The sequence below is a fragment of the Scardinius erythrophthalmus genome, assembly GCF_964197995.2.
Source record: "Scardinius erythrophthalmus genome assembly, chromosome: 15".
NCBI lineage: Eukaryota > Metazoa > Chordata > Actinopteri > Cypriniformes > Leuciscidae > Scardinius > Scardinius erythrophthalmus.
In genome coordinates this window covers 5,821,384-5,841,978 of record NC_138235.1, presented here as the reverse complement: position 1 = coordinate 5,841,978, position 20,595 = coordinate 5,821,384, and the positions used below count along the sequence as shown (strand labels likewise).

The 20,595-nt window shown below is 38.6% G+C and overlaps 2 protein-coding genes across 2 annotated transcripts; one reads left to right on the top strand and one right to left on the bottom strand.

Annotated features, from left to right (window-relative positions):
* The first annotated feature begins 10,140 nt into the window (after positions 1-10,140).
* Positions 10,141-12,316, top strand: LOC308702772 (uncharacterized protein). Its single transcript, XM_081385848.1, has 2 exons — positions 10,141-10,266; positions 10,845-12,316. Exons 1-2 carry the CDS (start codon positions 10,151-10,153, stop codon positions 12,049-12,051), a joined length of 1,323 nt encoding a protein of 440 aa, XP_081241974.1. The 5' UTR covers positions 10,141-10,150; the 3' UTR covers positions 12,052-12,316.
* A 590-nt stretch (positions 12,317-12,906) lies between these two features.
* LOC308703160 (uncharacterized protein) lies at positions 12,907-14,809 on the bottom strand (the record flags this gene model as incomplete). Its single annotated transcript, XM_081386484.1, has 4 exons — positions 14,778-14,809; positions 14,318-14,481; positions 14,094-14,226; positions 12,907-13,368 (listed from the first exon to the last, which is right to left on the bottom strand). Exons 3-4 carry the CDS (start codon positions 14,223-14,225, stop codon positions 12,907-12,909), a joined length of 594 nt encoding a protein of 197 aa, XP_081242610.1. The 5' UTR covers position 14,226; positions 14,318-14,481; positions 14,778-14,809.
* Positions 14,810-20,595: the final 5,786 nt, after the last annotated feature.

The following is a 20,595-nucleotide window of genomic DNA, read 5'->3' as shown; positions in this document are numbered from 1 at the left end:
ACGAAATTGTCGGTCATTAAATTAAAAAAATAATAATAATTGTGTTGATGATTTGCTTTGTGTAACCCAACATCAGACATTAGGCCGAAGTTTTTTTTTTGCACACAGTGCCGTGACCAATCAATCACTTCTTTATGACTGGCTGCCTGCTGCACATTCACTGTACTCGCAGCTGCGGCAGACAACTCGCGCTCGCTTATCAATGCATTTTAATTCGCGCCTACGGTATCTTTGTAGAACTTAAAAAAAAAAGAAGAAGAAAAAGATGCCGCAGCCAATGAGCAGCCGGCGGGGGCTGGCTGCAGGACAACTCAACCTCCTAGGACAGTTTTTAATGTTTTATCAGACAATAACTACTCAAGAATTTGATTTAGTATAATTTTCGGGACAATTAGGGCCGGATTCGGGATTCGGGACAACAGCTTAGATTTCGGGACTGTCCCGAATTTTTCGGGACGTCTGGTCACCCTAGTCCTACCACCTTGGTGAAAACTTGCTGGGACTCGAGGGGTATATATGCCTCCAGCAAAGGCTTCATCAGATACCATTGGGGAACAGGCTTTGACCCCATAGGTGATATCTTTTCCCTTCAAGGTTTAGTAATAGAACATCACTGGAACAGAACAATACATCCACACAGAGCAAACTTGAACTAATATAAACTTCTTCTTACAATTAATTTTTACACTTTTCATCGTTGTAAATACCTAAAGAGTTACATATGCCAAGTAAGAAAACATATAAGTGGCTACATGTGGTGTGATAGAACTTCAAGGCCCTAGGCATAGTTGTCTATACTGCCCTACAAAGGCAAAATACCTTAAGTCGCTAGAGTGTGGAACTGAGAAAAATGACTTTAAAGATTTTTAGTTGTCCCGCTTAATTAATTATAGGTAGGACACTGGAAATTTGGCAAATAGATGTTTTAGTAGTGGAAATTATATACATAAAAAATCTTGAGCTCAAACTTGACTTTTGACCACTATTTTAAAGTTACTGTACTCTGCCTTTGTGTTGTCAGCAAAAAGTGAGAGGTCATACCAAGGCAAAAGGCAGTAACTTCCACATTATCAATATTTACTTGCTGATCACCATTAACAAAATCATTATAGTACACACCTGTATAAAATCTAGTGATCATGGCATTTATTTTGTATGATTTACAATTATTTATAGCCATCTACTTATTGCTATCCTGTGCTTTGGTTGCATTCTGATGGCATTATTAATACATTTGACATGACAAAATACCTCCTATTAGTCCAGCGTTGACTCGACCGCGTTTAGGGCGGGGCTGAAGGCGAAGTTTTGGCACTCTGCCAGCTAGTTTGCGACTTTTAATTCATGGATGTATTCATCTGATACGGCAATGTGTAACGTTTTTCTGTCAACTCTGCATAATCCTTCGCGATCGTAATCGCACGTTTGTCGATGGAGCAGACCATACTAAATGTTCTGACCGCTCTGAGGACATCAGAAGTTAGAGCGACTGATGGCAGCTGTACAAAGTACACAGGATACACCGTAATTTTAATTTTAATGGACATTAAAACAAAGGCAGATAACCTTACAATCTGGTAGGTAGCATTATTTGATTGAACACCGGCACCGTAACTTCATATTGACGCGCGGCTAAACAAAGACAGAGCACCGTAACTCGTAATTTGAGCGTTCCAAAACAAAGCCAAAGAGCGGTAACTGATGTTACGGTGCTCTGCCTTGGTTTCTCATGGGCTTTTGGAAGTTACTGTTAAGACAAATCATTATTTTCTCGAAAAATAAACGGAATTGATTCAAGATACTTATCCACATGATAAAGAAGGTCTTGAATGTGTCAAAAATATAAATAACTCATTTTCGACCAAAAACGAAGTTACGGTCTTTTGCCTTTGCACGGCAGTAAACAAATCTCATACAGCAATCATGAGAACAGTAATATGAAAGCAAATAAGAAGAACTCGTCAAAGTCTAGAACTCTTGATTAGTTTGATTCCATAATAACCCAATGGATGAATTGCAAAAAGCAAGTGCATATTTATTATCTGGAGGGCAGGCTACACGAATACACAAGGTATGCAAAGGTGCGAAATGGATCGCTGGGTCCTACCACCTTGGTGAAAAATTGCTGGGACCCGAGGGGTATACATGTCTCTTGCAAAGACTTCATCAGATACCATTGGGGAACAGGCTTTGACCCCATAGGTGATATCTTTTCCCTTCAAGGTTTAGTAATAGAACATCACTGGAACAGAACAATACATCCACACAGAGCAAACTTGAACTAATATAAACTTCTTCTTACGATTCATTTTCACACTTTTATCATATAGTGACCAGCGGTGCTGTAAATACCTAAAGAGTTACATATGCCAAGTAAGAAAACATATAAGTGGCTATATGTGGAGTGATAGAACTTCAAGGCCCTAGGCATAGTTGTCTATAAAAATCTCATACAGCAATCATGAGCACAGCAACATGAAAACAAATAAGAAGAACCCGTCAAAGTCTAGAACTCTTGATTAGTTTGATTCCATAATAACCCAATGGATGAATTGCAAAGAGCAAGTGCATATTTACTATCTGGATGGCAGGCTAAAGGAAAAAACAAGGTATGCGAAGTGGTGCAATGGATCGCTGGGTCCTACCACCTTGGTGAAAACTTGCTGGGACTCGAGGGGTATATATGCCTCCAGCAAAAGCTTCATCAGATACCATTGGGGAACAGGCTTTGACCCCATAGGTGATATCTTTTCCCTTCAAGGTTTAGTAATAGAACATCACTGGAAGAGAACAATACATCCACACAGAGCAAACTTGAACTAATGTAAACTTCTTACGATTAATTTTCACACTTTTATCATATAGTGACCAGTGGTGTTGTAAATACCTACAGAGTTACATATGCCAAGTAAGAAAACATATAAGTGGCTACATGTTGTGTGAAAGAACTTCAAGACCTTAGGCATAGTTGTCTATAAAAATCTCATACAGCAATTATGTGAAAAGCAACATGAAAGCAAATAAGAAGAACCCGTCAAAGTCTAGAACTCTTGATTAGTTTGATTCCATAATAACCCAATGGATGAATTGCAAAAAGCAAGTGCATATTTACTATCTGGATGGCAGGCTACACGAATAAACAAGGTATGCAAAGTGGTGCAATGGATCGCTGGGTCCTACCACCTTGGTGAAAACTTGCTGGGACTCGAGGGGTATATATGCCTCCAGCAAAGGCTTCAGCAGATACTATTGGGGAACAGGCTTTGACCCCATAGGTGATATCTTTTCCCTTCAAGGTTTAGTCATAGAACATCACTGGAACAGAACAATACATCCACACAGAGCAAACTTGAACTAATGTAAACTTCTTACGATTCATTTTCACACTTTTATCATATAGTGACCAATGGTGTTGTAAATACCTACAGAGTTACATATGCCAAGTAAGAAAACATATAAGTGGCTACATGTTGTGTGATAGAACTTCAAAACCTTAGGCATAGTTGTCTATAAAAATCTCATACAGCAATCATGTGAAAAGCAACATGAAAGCAAATAAGAAGAACCCGTCAAAGTCTAGAACTCTTGATTAGTTTGATTCCATAATAACCCAATGGATGAATTGCAAAAAGCAAGTGCATATTTACTATCTGGATGGCAGGCTACACAAATAAACAAGGTATGCAAAGTGGTGCAATGGATCGCTGGGTCCTACCACCTTGGTGAAAACTTGCTGGGACTCGAGGGGTTTATATGCCTCCAGCAAAGGCTTCATCAGATACCATTGGGGAACAGGCTTTGACCCCATAGGTGATATCTTTTCCTTTCAAGGTTTAGTAATAGAACATCACTGGAACAGAACAATACATCCACACAGAGCAAACTTGAACTAATGTAAACTTCTTACAATTAATTTTCACACTTTTATCATATAGTGACCAGTGGTGTTGTAAATACCTACAGAGTTACATATGCCAAGTAAGAAAACATATAAGTGGCTACATGTTGTGTGATAGAACTTCAAGACCTTAGGCATTGTTGTCTATAAAAATCTCATACAGCAATTATGTGAAAAGCAACATGAAAGCAAATAAGAAGAACCCGTCAAAGTCTAGAACTCTTGATTAGTTTGATTCCATAATAACCCAATGGATGAATTGCAAAAAGCAAGTGCATATTTACTATCTGGATGGCAGGCTACACGAATAAACAAGGTATGCAAAGTGGTGCAATGGATCGCTGGGTCCTACCATCTTGGTGAAAACTTGCTGGGACTCGAGGGGTATATATGCCTCCAGCAAAGGCTCCAGCAGATACCATTGGGGAACAGGCTTTGACTCCATAGGTGATATCTTTTCCCTTCAAGGTTTAGTAATAGAACATCACTGGAACAGAACAATACATCCACACAGAGCAAACTTGAACTAATACAAACTTCTTCTTAAGATTAATTTTCTCACTTTAATTGTTGTAAATACCTAAAGAGTTACATATGCCAAGTAAGAAAACATATAAGTGGCTACATGTGGTGTGATAGAACTTCAAGGCCCTAGGCACAGTTGTCTATAAAAATCTCATACAGCAATCATGAGAACAGCAATATGAAAGCAAATAAGAAGAACTCGTCAAAGTCTAGAACTCTTGATTAGTTTGATTCCATAATAACCCAATGGATGAATTGCAAAAAGCAAGTGCATATTTAATATCTGGATGGCAGGCTACACGAATAAACAAGGTATGCAAAGTGGTGCAATGGATCGCTGGGTCCTACCATCTTTGTGAAATCTTGCTGGGACCCGAGGGGTATGTATGCTTCCAGCAAAGGATTCGGCACATACCATTGGGGAACAGGCTTTGACCCCATTAGTGATATCTTTTCCCTTCAAGGTTTAGTCATAGAACATCACTGGAACAGAACAATACATCCACACAGAGCAAACTTGAACTAATATAAACTTCTTCTTAAGATTAATTTTCACACTTTAATCATATAGTGACCAGTGGTGTTGTAAATACCTAAAGAGTTACATATGCCAAGTAAGAAAACATATAAATTGTTACATGTGGTGTGATAGAACTTCAAGGCCCTAGGCATAGTTGTCTATAAAAATCTCATACAGCAATCATGAGCACAGCAACATGAAAACAAATAAGAAGAACCCGTCAAAGTCTAGAACTCTTGATTAGTTTGATTCCATAATAACCCAATGGATGAATTGCAAAAAGCAAGTGCATATTTACTATCTGGATGGCAGGCTATACGGATAAACAAGGTATGCAAAGTGGTGCAATGGATCGCTGGGTCCTACCACCTTGGTGAAAACTTGCTGGGACTCGAGGGGTATATATGCCTCCAGCAAAGGCTTCAGCCGATACCATTGGGGAACAGGCTTTGACCCCATAGGTGATGTCTTTTCCCTTCAAGGTTTAGTAATAGAACATCACTGGAACAGAACAATACATCCACACAGAGCACACTTGAACTAATATAAACTTCTTCTTAAGATTCATTTTCACACTTTAATTATATAGTGACCAGTGGTGTTGTAAATACCTAAAGAGTTACATATGCCAAGTAAGAAAACATATAAGTGGCTATATGTGGAGTGATAGAACTTCAAGGCCCTAGGCATAGTTGTCTAAAAAAATCTCATACAGCAATCATGAGAAAAGCAACATGAAAACAAATAAGAAGAACCCGTCAAAGTCTAGAACTCTTGATTAGTTTGATTCCATAATAACCCAATGGATGAATTGCAAAAAGCAAGTGCATATTTACTATCTGGATGGCAGGCTACACAAATAAACAAGGTATGCAAAGTGGTGCAATGGATCGCTGGGTCCTACCACCTTGGTGAAAACTTGCTGGGACTCGAGGGGTATATATGCCTCCAGCAAAAGCTTCATCAGATACCATTGGGGAACAGGCTTTGACCCCATAGGTGATATCTTTTCCTTTCAAGGTTTAGTAATAGAACATCACTGGAACAGAACAATACATCCACACAGAGCAAACTTGAACTAATGTAAACTTCTTACGATTCATTTTCACACTTTTATCATATAGTGACCAATGGTGTTGTAAATACCTACAGAGTTACATATGCCAAGTAAGAAAACATATAAGTGGCTACATGTTGTGTGATAGAACTTCAAGACCTTATGCATAGTTGTCTATAAAAATCTCATACAGCAATCATGTGAAAAGCAACATGAAAGCAAATAAGAAGAACCCGTCAAAGTCTAGAACTCTTGATTAGTTTGATTCCATAATAACCCAATGGATGAATTGCAAAAAGCAAGTGCATATTTACTATCTGGATGGCAGGCTAAAGGAATAAACAAGGTATGCAAAGTGGTGCAATGGATCTCTGGGTCCTACCACCTTGGTGAAAACTTGCTGGGACCAGAGGGGTATATATGCCTCCAGCAAAGGCTTCAGCAGAAACCATTGGGGAACAGGCTTTGACCCCATAGGTGATGTCTTTTCCCTTCAAGGTTTAGTAATAGAACATCACTGGAACAGAACAATACATCCACACAGAGCAAACTTGAACTAATATAAACTTTTTCTTACAATTAATTTTCACACTTTAATCGTTGTAAATACCTAAAGAGTTACATATGCCAAGTAAGAAAACATATAAGTGGCTACATGTGGTGTGATAGAACTTCAAGGCCCTAGGCATAGTTGTCCATAAAAATCTCATACAGCAATCATGAGAACAGTAATATGAAAGCAAATAAGAAGAACTTGTCAAAGTCTAGAACTCTTGATTAGTTTGATTCCATAATAACCCAATGGATGAATTGCACAAAGCAAGTGCATATTTACTATCTGGATGGCAGGCTACACAAATAAACAAGGTATGCAAAGTGGTGCAATGGATCGCTGGGTCCTACCACCTTGGTGAAAACTTGCTGGGACCAGAGGGGTATATATGCCTCCAGCAAAGGCTTCATCAGATACCATTGGGGAACAGGCTTTGACCCCATAGGTGATATCTTTTCCCTTCAAGGTTTAGTAATAGAACATCACTGGAACAGAACAATACATCCACACAGAGCAAACTTGAACTAATATAAACTTCTTCTTACGATTCATTTTCACACTTTTATCATATAGTGACCAGCGGTGCTGTAAATACCTAAAGAGTTACATATGCCAAGTAAGAAAACATATAAGTGGCTATATGTGGAGTGATAGAACTTCAAGGCCCTAGGCATAGTTGTCTATAAAAATCTCATACAGCAATCATGAGAACAGCAACATGAAAACAAATAAGAAGAACCCGTCAAAGTCTAGAACTCTTGATTAGTTTGATTCCATAATAACCCAATGGATGAATTGCAAAAAGCAAGTGCATATTTACTATCTGGATGGCAGGCTACACAAATAAACAAGGTATGCAAAGTGGTGCAATGGATCGCTGGGTCCTACCACCTTTGTGAAAACTTGCTGGGACTCGAGGGGTATATATGCCTCCAGCAAAGGCTTCATCAGATACCATTGGGGAACAGGCTTTGACCCCATATGTGATATCTTTTCCCTTCAAGGTTTAGTAATAGAACATCACTGGAACAGAACAATACATCCACACAGAGCAAACTTGAACTAATATAAACTTTTTCTTACGATTAATTTTCACACTTTTATCATATAGTGACCAGTGGTGTTGTAAATACCTACAGAGTTACATATGCCAAGTAAGAAAACATATAAGTGGCTACATGTTGTGTGATAGAACTTCAAGACCTTAGGCATAGTTGTGTATAAAAATCTCATACAGCAATTATGTGAACAGCAACATGAAAGCAAATAAGAAGAACCCGTCAAAGTCTAGAACTCTTGATTAGTTTGATTCCATAATAACCCAATGGATGAATTGCAAAAAGCAAGTGCATATTTACTATCTGGATGGCAGGCTACACGAATAAACAAGGTATGCAAAGTGGTGCAATGGGGGAACAGGCTTTGACCCCATAGGTGATATCTTTTCCCTTCAAGGTTTAGTAATAGAACATCACTGGAACAGAACAATACATCCACACAGAGCAAACTTGAACTAATACAAAATTCTTCTTAAGATTAATTTTCTCACTTTAATCGTTGTAAATACCTAAAGAGTTACATATGCCAAGTAAGAAAACATATAAGTGGCTACATGTGGTGTGATAGAACTTCAAGGCCCTAGGCACAGTTGTCTATAAAAATCTCATACAGCAATCATGAGAACAGCAATATGAAAGCAAATAAGAAGAACTCGTCAAAGTCTAGAACTCTTGATTAGTTTGATTCCATAATAACCCAATGGATGAATTGCAAAAAGCAAGTGCATATTTACTATCTGGATGGCAGGCTACACGAATAAACAAGGTATGCAAAGTGGTGCAATGGATCGCTGGGTCCTACCGCCTTTGTGAAATCTTGCTGGGACCCGAGGGGTATATATGCTTCCAGCAAAGGATTCGGCACATACCATTGGGGAACAGGCTTTGACCCCATAGGTGATATCTTTTCCCTTCAAGGTTTAGTCATAGAACATCACTGGAACAGAACAATACATCCACACAGAGCAAACTTGAACTAATATAAACTTCTTCTTAAGATTAATTTTCACACTTTATTCATATAGTGACCAGTGGTGTTGTAAATACCTAAAGAGTTACATATGCCAAGTAAGAAAACATATAAATTGCTACATGTGGTGTGATAGAACTTCAAGGCCCTAGGTATAGTTGTCTATAAAAATCTCATACAGCAATCATGAGCACAGCAACATGAAAACAAATAAGAAGAACCCGTCAAAGTCTAGAACTCTTGATTAGTTTGATTCCATAATAACCCAATGGATGAATTGCAAAAAGCAAGTGCATATTTACTATCTGGATGGCAGGCTACACAAATAAACAAGGTATGCAAAGTGGTGCAATGGATCGCTGGGTCCTACCACCTTTGTGAAAACTTGCTGGGACTCGAGGGGTATATATGCCTCCAGCAAAGGCTTCATCAGATACCATTGGGGAACAGGCTTTGACCCCATAGGTGATATCTTTTCCCTTCAAGGTTTAGTAATAGAACATCACTGGAACAGAACAATACATCCACACAGAGCAAACTTGAACTAATACAAAATTCTTCTTAAGATTAATTTTCTCACTTTAATCGTTGTAAATACCTAAAGAGTTACATATGCCAAGTAAGAAAACATATAAGTGGCTACATGTGGTGTGATAGAACTTCAAGGCCCTAGGCACAGTTGTCTATAAAAATCTCATACAGCAATCATGAGAACAGCAATATGAAAGCAAATAAGAAGAACTCGTCAAAGTCTAGAACTCTTGATTAGTTTGATTCCATAATAACCCAATGGATGAATTGCAAAAAGCAAGTGCATATTTACTATCTGGATGGCAGGCTACACGAATAAACAAGGTATGCAAAGTGGTGCAATGGATCGCTGGGTCCTACCGCCTTTGTGAAATCTTGCTGGGACCAGAGGGGTATATATGCTTCCAGCAAAGGATTCGGCACATACCATTGGGGAACAGGCTTTGACCCCATAGGTGATATCTTTTCCCTTCAAGGTTTAGTCATAGAACATCACTGGAACAGAACAATACATCCACACAGAGCAAACTTGAACTAATATAAACTTCTTCTTAAGATTAATTTTCACACTTTATTCATAGAGTGACCAGTGGTGTTGTAAATACCTAAAGAGTTACATATGCCAAGTAAGAAAACATATAAATTGCTACATGTGGTGTGATAGAACTTCAAGGCCCTAGGCATAGTTGTCTATAAAAATCTCATACAGCAATCATGAGCACAGCAACATGAAAACAAATAAGAAGAACCCGTCAAAGTCTAGAACTCTTGATTAGTTTGATTCCATAATAACCCAGTGGATGAATTGCAAAAAGCAAGTGTATATTTACTATCTGGATGGCAAGCTACACGAATAAACAAGGTATGCAAAGTGGTGCAATGGATCGCTGGGTCATACCACCTTGGTGAAAACTTGCTGGGACCAGAGGGGTATATATGCCTCCAGCAAAGGCTTCAGCAGATACTATGGGGATGGCTAGTGCCTACGTCATCGTAGCCAAATACGTCACTTCCGTGTCCAAACCGAATTGGGCTAGAATGGTGCAGTGCTGTGTCCCAAGTTGTAACAACAGAAATGATGTCAATAAAACGATTAGTTACTACCGCTTTCCTTTGGATGACAACGAGAAGAGGAGATGGCTTAAACTGATACGGTAAGCTGGATATCTAACCATGAAAAATACATTTAAGTGCGGGCTAGCGCCAGTATTTGCGCTAAACGTTAGCCGAGATAACGTTACCTGTTGCTGTTAACGATGGAGTGGGGCCACATAAAATAATCGAGATTAAAGTCATTATTTACGGGAATAAAGTTGCCATTTACTAGTTTAATGTGACTGAGTTTAAAGTCGTTATTTATGAGAATCAACTAGCTAGTTATTTATGAAAGGTCATATTGTAAGATATTAAACTTTTTTACAAAAAACAAACATTTTACAAGAATGAACGAGATTAATTACGAGATATACGTAATATTTTACAGAATTAAGTCGTTTACAAGTCCTTTTTTTAGATTTACGTGACAATTTACCAGAATAAAGTCAGTATTTACATTTTTGAGAATGAAGCCATTAACAATATAAAAGTCACTATTTATGTATATACAGTTGCCAATTTGTGTTGCTTTTGTGGAACAGGGGTGAGAGGGACAAGGGTTCTGCACTGGCAGAACCTACTTCTTTTTGTTTATCGCCACAGAGTTCTTTATGTAATGTTTTTTTCTTTTATCCAGGCGTAAAGATTTCACACCTAACTACAACTCAAGGGTCTGTGGATGGCATTTTCCACATGGCAAAGCAGCGGGGCCCACACGGTTTGCCTGGAATGAGGGAAAGGCTTTTCCTCACATCAGCCAGCCGACCAAACGGCAAAAGAAAATGCACCCGGCGACTGTAGAGGACGAAGGAGGAGCTGAACCAGGCCCAAGTCACCTTGACACTGCTCAGAAGACCCCAAGTAGTTCAAGTGTTTTGGTGCTTGAAATTGAGAATAAGATGCTCAGAAAAGAAAATGACAAACTGAAGAAAGAATTGGAGAAACAAAAACAAACATTTTCATTTAGTCAAATATCCTCCCACCCAGACATAGTCAACTATTACACTGGCTTGCCAGATGCTGCCACAGTCTTATTTTTGGAGACCCTTCTTTCCAAATTTGATCTCCAGTATCACTTTGATTGGAACGTCCAAAAAATGCCCTTAATCGATCAGCTGCTCTTGACTTTGATGAAACTCCGACTGAATTGTGGTCTTGTTGACCTTTCTGTGAGGTTTAACTGCTGCCGGGCCACAGTCACCAACATCTTTATCACCATCTCCAGTGCCCTGTATGACATTTTGTATGTCGGCATGATGGAAAACAAAATTCCTTCCAGATTCAAGAACCAAACCTCCCTGCCACATTGCTTCCAACCATTTCCCAATTGTCGGATTGTGCTCGACTGTACTGAAGTACCTGTGTCCAACACAGAAAGTTTGGACACCCAAAGTCATCTGTACAGTCATTACAAAGGAGGTACCACGCTTAAGGCTCTGATTGGTGTGGCACCTAATGGATTCATTACCTTCGCCAGTGACCTGTATGGTGGAAGCACATCGGACAAAGCAATAACAGCAGACTGCGGAGTACTTCAACAGCTAGAAGCAGGTGACATGGTGATGGCTGACAAGGGCTTCACTATTCGTGACATTTTACCTGCAGGTGTTTCACTGAACATCCCAACATTCCTTGTCAACGGACAGTTCACAATGGAGGAAATCAACCACAACAGACTTATTGCCAGTGCAAGAGTTCATGTGGAGCGTTCTATTCAGCGCCTGAAAACATTTCACATTTTGTCATACATTCCGTACCAGTATAAAAAGCATGCAAACAAGATACTGAAAGTGTGTGTTTCTCTCACAAATTTACAGACACCCATCCTCCGTGAAATAGCATGAATTTCCTCTCACTGTTTGCCACAATGCCATCATCAGCATTGAATTTTTCTTTAACTGTATTCCATATGAACTGTATCAATGTTGTTTTTTACTTGCTAATCAATTTTCCTAAACTCACATGTTAAATGTTATATTTTTTTAAAGGTTTGTTATACATATTATCAACACAACTGTGTTTGATCCTCCATAAGCTGAATGAATAATTTTGTTCCGTTTGACAGCCTGGATGCAACTGAAGCTGAACAAGACAATTAAAAAGTCTTCACACTGATTATGTTGCTCCCACTCAATTTATTTGAACTGCATGTTACTGCTTTTCTTTTTCTTTTTTAGAATAAATAAAACAACAAAACACACAAACATCATTTTAACTGGTACAAATGCACAGATATTGATATATACAAATTGGGAGAGGCTACAACATTCAAACTGAAAATAATGCTTTAGAACTAGGAATGTCAAGATTAACTGATTTTTACAATAACCGCGGTCCATAAATCCACTCAAACGCATGAAGTCAATGGCAGGTTCATAAGTTAAATGTGAAAATCTTATTTTCATAGCGGCCAAAGGAAGAGTTAAAAAAAAAAGGATCATGTGCAGCCGCGTTTGTCACGTAAAAATGGACATGAACCGTGTAAGCACATGGAAAGACATAGATCTTTCAAAAACATCCACATAAATCTGCTTTCTTATAGCTAGCTAGGTAGGTATAGGTATTGCTAATAATGATAATAATAATAATAATGATATTCTACTGCCTATTTATAAGTTTACTTTTTATTATATTACTTTTTTATATATATTTGAATCCTGACATCCCTATTTAGAACATGTAAACAAATGCAGGGTTAATCATTTAATATCGGAGAGAATATGGGGCAGGAAAATGTCCTTATAAAATATTTCTAAAACACTAATGTTGTTTGCCCAAGCTGGATCTTTATGGATGAACAGAATTACAACATCCAGCGGAGTCCATACCACCAGGTGGCATGTGCCAGCTCCCGTAAGGTACAGGTTGCCCTGATTTTGATGCCAGTAGTTGTGAGTCGGCTTCATTTTCAGTAGGCCAGTAACTTCATCCAGTTTGAGATAAAAGTCCTTTGCCTCTGCTGCCTGAATTATGGTCTTGTTTCTGGCTGCATAAGGACATTTCACCTCAATGATGCAGTCAGCAGATACTGTCCCATCTGGAGAGCCACCAAGCAGGCCACTGTCAGAGAGAAACACTCCGCTCTCCTGGATGGTCACACCAGTGCGCTTCATGTACTCTTCTTTAGCCTTTGGCTCATGAACGATTCCCCAATCACAAGCCTGGGGGTTGAAAGGGAATTTCATACACAATGGCATCACAAGGTGCTTTATAAAGGGAGAGAAGGAAAGAAATATCAGCCCAACCCTTGTAGTACAATCTTTGTTTACACTTGTTTGATTTAAAAATTACCCTAGGGTCTCTATGTGGGTTTTTTCTGCCACCAAAGGGTGATATGTAGAACTAATTGACAATAACCTTCACTGTATTTGAGAGTAAAAACATTTTTGGTGAAGAAACTTAATTGTACATAAATTTTGAATATGTGATAAAAAATAATGTAAACGGTCTAAAATACACTGTGGGCAAATTTACAACCCTTTCAAACCTAGTTTTGGCTGTTTAAAAGCCACAACCATTACAGCTGAAAAAACCTCTGATAAAAAAATTTGATCAACCTTTTTTCCCCAAACACTATTCATCAAGCTCAGACCTGATCAAAACAATTATTTTTTTGTTTTTAAATAATGGATTTTAACCTTGTGAATGCCTTTCATATGTGATTTCACTGCAGTGTCATGGTTGAATGAAAAATTGTGGTTATAATGGGAGTTGCTGGGGAGTATTACTTAAAATTTGATGCTGCAGAAAAAGTAATGTGCCAAAGCAGATGTTTTCACAAGTCTTTGGAAGATCCAGGAGTGTGATAGCATATAACAAATATAACTAAAGGATATGTTTTATTACAGTACCCAAGGGTTAAAAGAACTTTGTGTCCATCACTTACATGAGCTCCTTGCTTGAAGTTGTAATGACCAAGCAGCGTTTTGAATAATGAAGGAGGGTAAGAGTTCCTCTTCACTGCCGCCAACACAAGACCAAAGTTGCTGGCTGTAACTCTCTTCTTGCGATATGCCATCCTGTTATAAAGAAACACACAACAGTTAACCTCACAGTCACTAATGACTTTTAGTACACATGAAATCAATCGATCCTTGTATGTATTATTACCATAAGTCATTCTGAGTTTGCCCAACTGTGGCCCTCTCGATGGCTTCCTTTTGTTGTGGGCTCACAGCAAGGGATGAAAGGAGATGTTGAGCTTTGTCCTCACAATACCCGGAGTTGGCCAATATCCCATCAAAAGTTTTGACGTGATGGCAGGGGTCAAAAGTCTGTCCCAACAAATATCATTGAATCAGAATAACAACAATTAGATCCCTTCATGTCAACATTGTTCACAGACATACATATATTTAGTTGCCTTGTGTACGAAATGCGCGGTTTGAATAAAGTTAAAATTAAAGTCTGAACAGGTTTATGTCTGATTTGCAATTTAAATCTGTGGATATGTCAAACTAAATTTACCATCTTACTAGGGATATCGTCAATCTTTGTAACTGATTTAATGTTGTGTACATGTGAAGTTTCTGATAAAGCAGGACATGAAACAACAAAACACAAGTCAAACCTGAGGCAGTGCAGGAGGTTCTGGAGCTAATATCCAACCCAGACCTGTAAAATGGTCAAGCTGTGCCAGAGATGACGATGCCCATTCTCTGTCCTCCGGGGTGACAGGGCGTTTAATTCCAGCTGAAAAAATAGCATAAAGGATATGATGGTAACTGCTATCTAACCCAGGCTTAGATTTTACTATGAAAAGAAAACATATGGTCATTGTTTTTCCAATGATAACAAAACAGAAAGCATGACAGATATTTCCAAGTTACTCGAAGAACTAACCTTGTGATGTGGAAGGTGCAATCACAGACACTTTCTTGGCCGTGATTTGCTCTGTTTTGGGTGTCGTGGGCCTCTTCCACATACACTCGACATCCGTGCGGGTGAAGTTCTTCTCAGCCCAAATGAGGAGGGCTGCAACATGGTGGCACTTGGACCTCCCGATGGCACAAGAGCAAGAACTTGCCTTCACTTCCTGTCCCTCAACGTGTACCTGAGTGAAATCAACTTTGCTAACCCTCACAAAAAACTCTTAACAATGCTAAGAGGCAAAGCTTTGTAGTGCACTCTGTAAGCCTGCACTGCTAACTTTTTTTTATTATAGTATGTTTATTTTTTTATTGTTTATACTTTTTGCCCCCTGAAGTCTGGTAGTCACTGTATAAGATACCTCCTATATTTACTATTTAATTGTTCGTTTCCTGTCTATTCTGCACACCCTGAGTGTTTTCTTGAGAGCTGAATGTAACAAGTGAATTGTGAGATCAATAAAGGTTTTTCTTATCTTTGTGTTGCACTAGGTGGAGCCAACAACTAGTTAGGTAACGTCTAATCTGTATTGGGCGAGCAATACTTTTCCAGAGTTTTAAGTTGTCAACAAACCATAGGTACTTATTCTAACATAGCTAAGTACAATAGTTAACGTTACACTTGTACAGTAAAGTTAGCTTGGTGGCCGACAGCCTTATGTTAGCGAGGTAACGGTAGCTACTAAAAACTTGTAACGTTTGAACCGTGACAAATGTACAATCTTTTTATGGTAAAGGGCGACAGCTTAATGTTTGATTAACAATTTGTTTTATGCTCATATAAAACAACAAAAGTCATAGAAATTTGTGCCATTTGACGAGTCACTCAAGAGTCGGGACCTCACCTCAACCTCGTAAACTTTACTTTTCATTGAAGCCTGTACTTTCCCTTTCAGACTTCCACCTGCCAGCACACTAACATTTACAACTCTGTTGGAGTTGTACGAGTTCAAACCCTTTTTCACGGACTTTGGGGTGTCCGCAAAATACGATGTCACCGTAAAAAAAGTGACCGGTTCCTTAGCTACTGCCATTGTGTTTACATTAGACGCAGCGGCTTGGACACGGAAGTGATGTCGTGACGTCACACTAGCCATCCCCATTGGGGAACAGGCTTTGACCCCATAGGTGATATCTTTTCCCTTCAAGGTTTAGTCATAGAACATCACTGGAACAGAACAATACATCCACACAGAGCAAACTTGAACTAATGTAAACTTCTTACGATTCATTTTCACACTTTTATCATATAGTGACCAATGGTGTTGTAAATACCTACAGAGTTACATATGCCAAGTAAGAAAACATATAAGTGGCTACATGTTGTGTGATAGAACTTCAAAACCTTAGGCATAGTTGTCTATAAAAATCTCATACAGCAATCATGTGAAAAGCAACATGAAAGCAAATAAGAAGAACCCGTCAAAGTCTAGAACTCTTGATTAGTTTGATTCCATAATAACCCAATGGATGAATTGCAAAAAGCAAGTTCATATTTACTATCTGGATGGCAGGCTACACAAATAAACAAGGTATGCAAAGTGGTGCAATGGATCGCTGGGTCCTACCACCTTGGTGAAAACTTGCTGGGACTCGAGGGGTATATATGCCTCCAGCAAAGGCTTCATCAGATACCATTGGGGAACAGGCTTTGACCCCATAGGTGATATCTTTTCCCTTCAAGGTTTAGTAATAGAACATCACTGGAACAGAACAATACATCCACACAGAGCAAACTTGAACTAATACAAACTTCTTCTTAAGATTAATTTTCTCACTTTAATCGTTGTAAATACCTAAAGAGTTACATATGCCAAGTAAGAAAACATATAAGTGGCTACATGTGGTGTAATAGAACTTCAAGGCCCTAGGCACAGTTGTCTATAAAAATCTCATACAGCAATCATGAGAACAGCAATATGAAAGCAAATAAGAACTCGTCAAAGTCTAGAACTCTTGATTAGTTTGATTCCATAATAACCCAATGGATGAATTGCAAAAAGCAAGTGCATATTTACTATCTGGATGGCAGGCTACACGAATAAACAAGGTATGCAAAGTGGTGCAATGGATCGCTGGGTCCTACCACCTTTGTGAAATCTTGCTGGGACCCGAGGGGTATATATGCTTCCAGCAAAGGATTCGGCACATACCATTGGGGAACAGGCTTTGACCCCGTAGGTGATATCTTTTCCCTTCAAGGTTTAGTCATAGAACATCACTGGAACAGAACAATACATCCCCACAGAGCAAACTTGAACTAATATAAACTTCTTCTTAAGATTAATTTTCACACTTTAATCATATAGTGACCAGTGGTGTTGTAAATACCTAAAGAGTTACATATGCCAAGTAAGAAAACATATAAATTGCTACATGTGGTGTGATAGAACTTCAAGGCCCTAGGCATAGTTGTCTATAAAAATCTCATACAGCAATCATGAGCACAGCAACATGAAAACAAATAAGAAGAACCCGTCAAAGTCTAGAACTCTTGATTAGTTTGATTCCATAATAACCCAATGGATGAATTGCAAAAAGCAAGTGCATATTTACTATCTGGATGGCAGGCTACACAAATAAACAAGGTATGCAAAGTGGTGCAATGGATCGCTGGGTCCTACCACCTTTGTGAAAACTTGCTGGGACTCGAGGGGTATATATGCCTCCAGCAAAGGCTTCATCAGATACCATTGGTGAACAGGCTTTGACCCCATAGGTGATATCTTTTCCCTTCAAGGTTTAGTAATAGAACATCACTGGAACAGAACAATACATCCACACAGAGCAAACTTGAACTAATATAAACTTTTTCTTACAATTAATTTTCACACTTTAATCGTCACACTTTAAATACCTAAAGAGTTACATATGCCAAGTAAGAAAACATATAAGTGGCTACATGTGGTGTGATAGAACTTCAAGGCCCTAGGCATAGTTGTCTATAAAAATCTCATACAGCAATCAAGAGAACAGTAATATGAAAGCAAATAAGAAGAACTTGTCAAAGTCTAGAACTCTTGATCAGTTTGATTCCATAATAACCCAATGGATGAATTGCACAAAGCAAGTGCATATTTACTATCTGGATGGCAGGCTATACGAATAAACAAGGTATGCAAAGTGGTGCAATGGATCGCTGGGTCCTACCACCTTGGTGAAAACTTGCTGGGACTCGAGGGGTATATATGCCTCCAGCGAAGGCTTCATCAGATACCATTGGGAAACAGGCTTTGACCCCATAGATGATATCTTTTCCCTTCAAGGTTTAGTAATAGAACATCACTGGAACAGAACAATACATCCACACAGAGCAAACTTGAACTAATATAAACTTCTTCTTAAGATTCATTTTTACACTTTAATCATATAGTGACCAGTGGTGCTGTAAATACCTAAAGAGTTACATATGCCAAGTAAGAAAACATAAAAGTGGCTATATGTGGAGTGATAGAACTTCAAGGCCCTAGGCATAGTTGTCTATAAAAATCTCATACAGCAATCATGAGAACAGCAACATGAAAACAAATAAGAAGAACCCGTCAAAGTCTAGAACTCTTGATTAGTTTGATTCCATAATAACCCAATGGATGAATTGCAAAAAGCAAGTGCATATTTACTATCTGGATGGCAGGCTACACAAATAAACAAGGTATGCAAAGTGGTGCAATGGATCGCTGGGTCCTACCACCTTGGTGAAAACTTGCTGGGACTCGAGGGGTATATATGCCTCCAGCAAAGGCTTCATCAGATTCCATTGGGGAACAGGCTTTGACCCCATAGGTGATATCTTTTCCCTTCAAGGTTTAGTAATAGAACATCACTGGAACAGAACAATACATCCACACAGAGCAAACTTGAACTAATATAAACTTTTTCTTACAATTAATTTTCACACTTTAATCATTGTAAATACCTAAAGAGTTACATATGCCAAGTAAGAAAACATATAAGTGGCTATATGTGGAGTGATAGAACTTCAAGGCCCTAGGCATAGTTGTCTATAAAAATCTCATACAGCAACATGAAAACAAATAAGAAGAACCCGTCAAAGTCTAGAACTCTTGATTAGTTTGATTCCATAATAACCCAATGGATGAATTGCAAAAAGCAAGTGCATATTTACTATCTGGATGGCAGGCTAAAGGAATAAACAAGGTATGCAAAGTGGTGCAATGGATCTCTGGGTCCTACCACCTTGGTGAAAACTTGCTGGGACCAGAGGGGTATATATGCCTCCAGCAAAGGCTTCAGCAGAAACCATTTGGGAACAGGCTTTGACCCCATAGGTGATATCTTTTCCCTTCAAGGTTTAGTCATAGAACATCACTGGAACAGAACAATACATCCACACAGAGCAAACTTGAACTAATATAAACTTCTTCTTAAGATTAATTTTCTCACTTTAATCATATAGTGACCAGTGGTGCTGTAAATACCTAAAGAGTTACATATGCCAAGTAAGAAAACATATAAGTGGCTACATGTGGTGTGATAGAACTTCAAGGCCCTAGGCACAGTTGTCTATAAAAAACTCATACAGCAATCATGAGAACAGCAACATGAAAACAAATAAGAAGAACCCGTCAAAGTCTAGAACTCTTGATTAGTTTGATTCCATAATAACCCAATGGATGAATTGCAAAAAGCAAGTGCATATTTACTATCTGGATGGCAGGCTACACAAAAAAACAAGGTATGCAAAGTGGTGCAATGGATCGCTGGGTCCTACCAGCTTGGTGAAAACTTGCTGGGACCAGAGGGGTATATATGCCTCCAGCAAAGGCTTCAGCAGATACCATTGGGAAACAGGCTTTGACCCCATAGGTGATATCTTTTCCCTTCAAGGTTTAGTAATAGAACATCACTGGAACAGAACAATACATCCACACAGAGCAAACTTGAACTAATATAAACTTTTTCTTACAATTAATTTTCACACTTTAATCGTTGTAAATACCTAAAGAGTTACATATGCCAAGTAAGAAAACATATAAGTGGCTACATGTGGTGTGATAGAACTTCAAGGCCCTAGGGATAGTTGTCTATAAAAATCTCATACAGCAATCATGAGAACAGTAATACGAAAGCAAATAAGAAGAACTTGTCAAAGTCTAGAACTCTTGATTAGTTTGATTCCATAATAACCCAATGGATGAATTGCACAAAGCAAGTGCATATTTACTATCTGGATGGCAGGCTACACAAATAAACAAGGTATGCAAAGTGGTGCAATGGATCGCTGGGTCCTACCACCTTGGTGAAAACTTGCTGGGACCAGAGGGGTATATATGCCTCCAGCAAAGGCTTCATCAGATACCATTGGGGAACAGGCTTTGACCCCATAGGTGATATCTTTTCCTTTCAAGGTTTAGTAATAGAACATCACTGGAACAGAACAATACATCCACACAGAGCAAACTTGAACTAATATAAACTTCTTCTTAAGATTAATTTTCACACTTTAATCATATAGTGACCAGTGGTGTTGTAAATACCTAAAGAGTTACATATGCCAAG

Coding starts and splice junctions, on each gene's coding strand:
- LOC308702772 (XM_081385848.1), top strand. CDS start 10,151: ATGGTGCAGTGCTGTGTCCCAAGTTGTAACAACAGAAATGATGTCAAT. Junction 10,267..10,844: donor AGATGGCTTAAACTGATACG/GTAAGCTGGATA, acceptor TCTTTTATCCAG/GCGTAAAGATTTCACACCTA.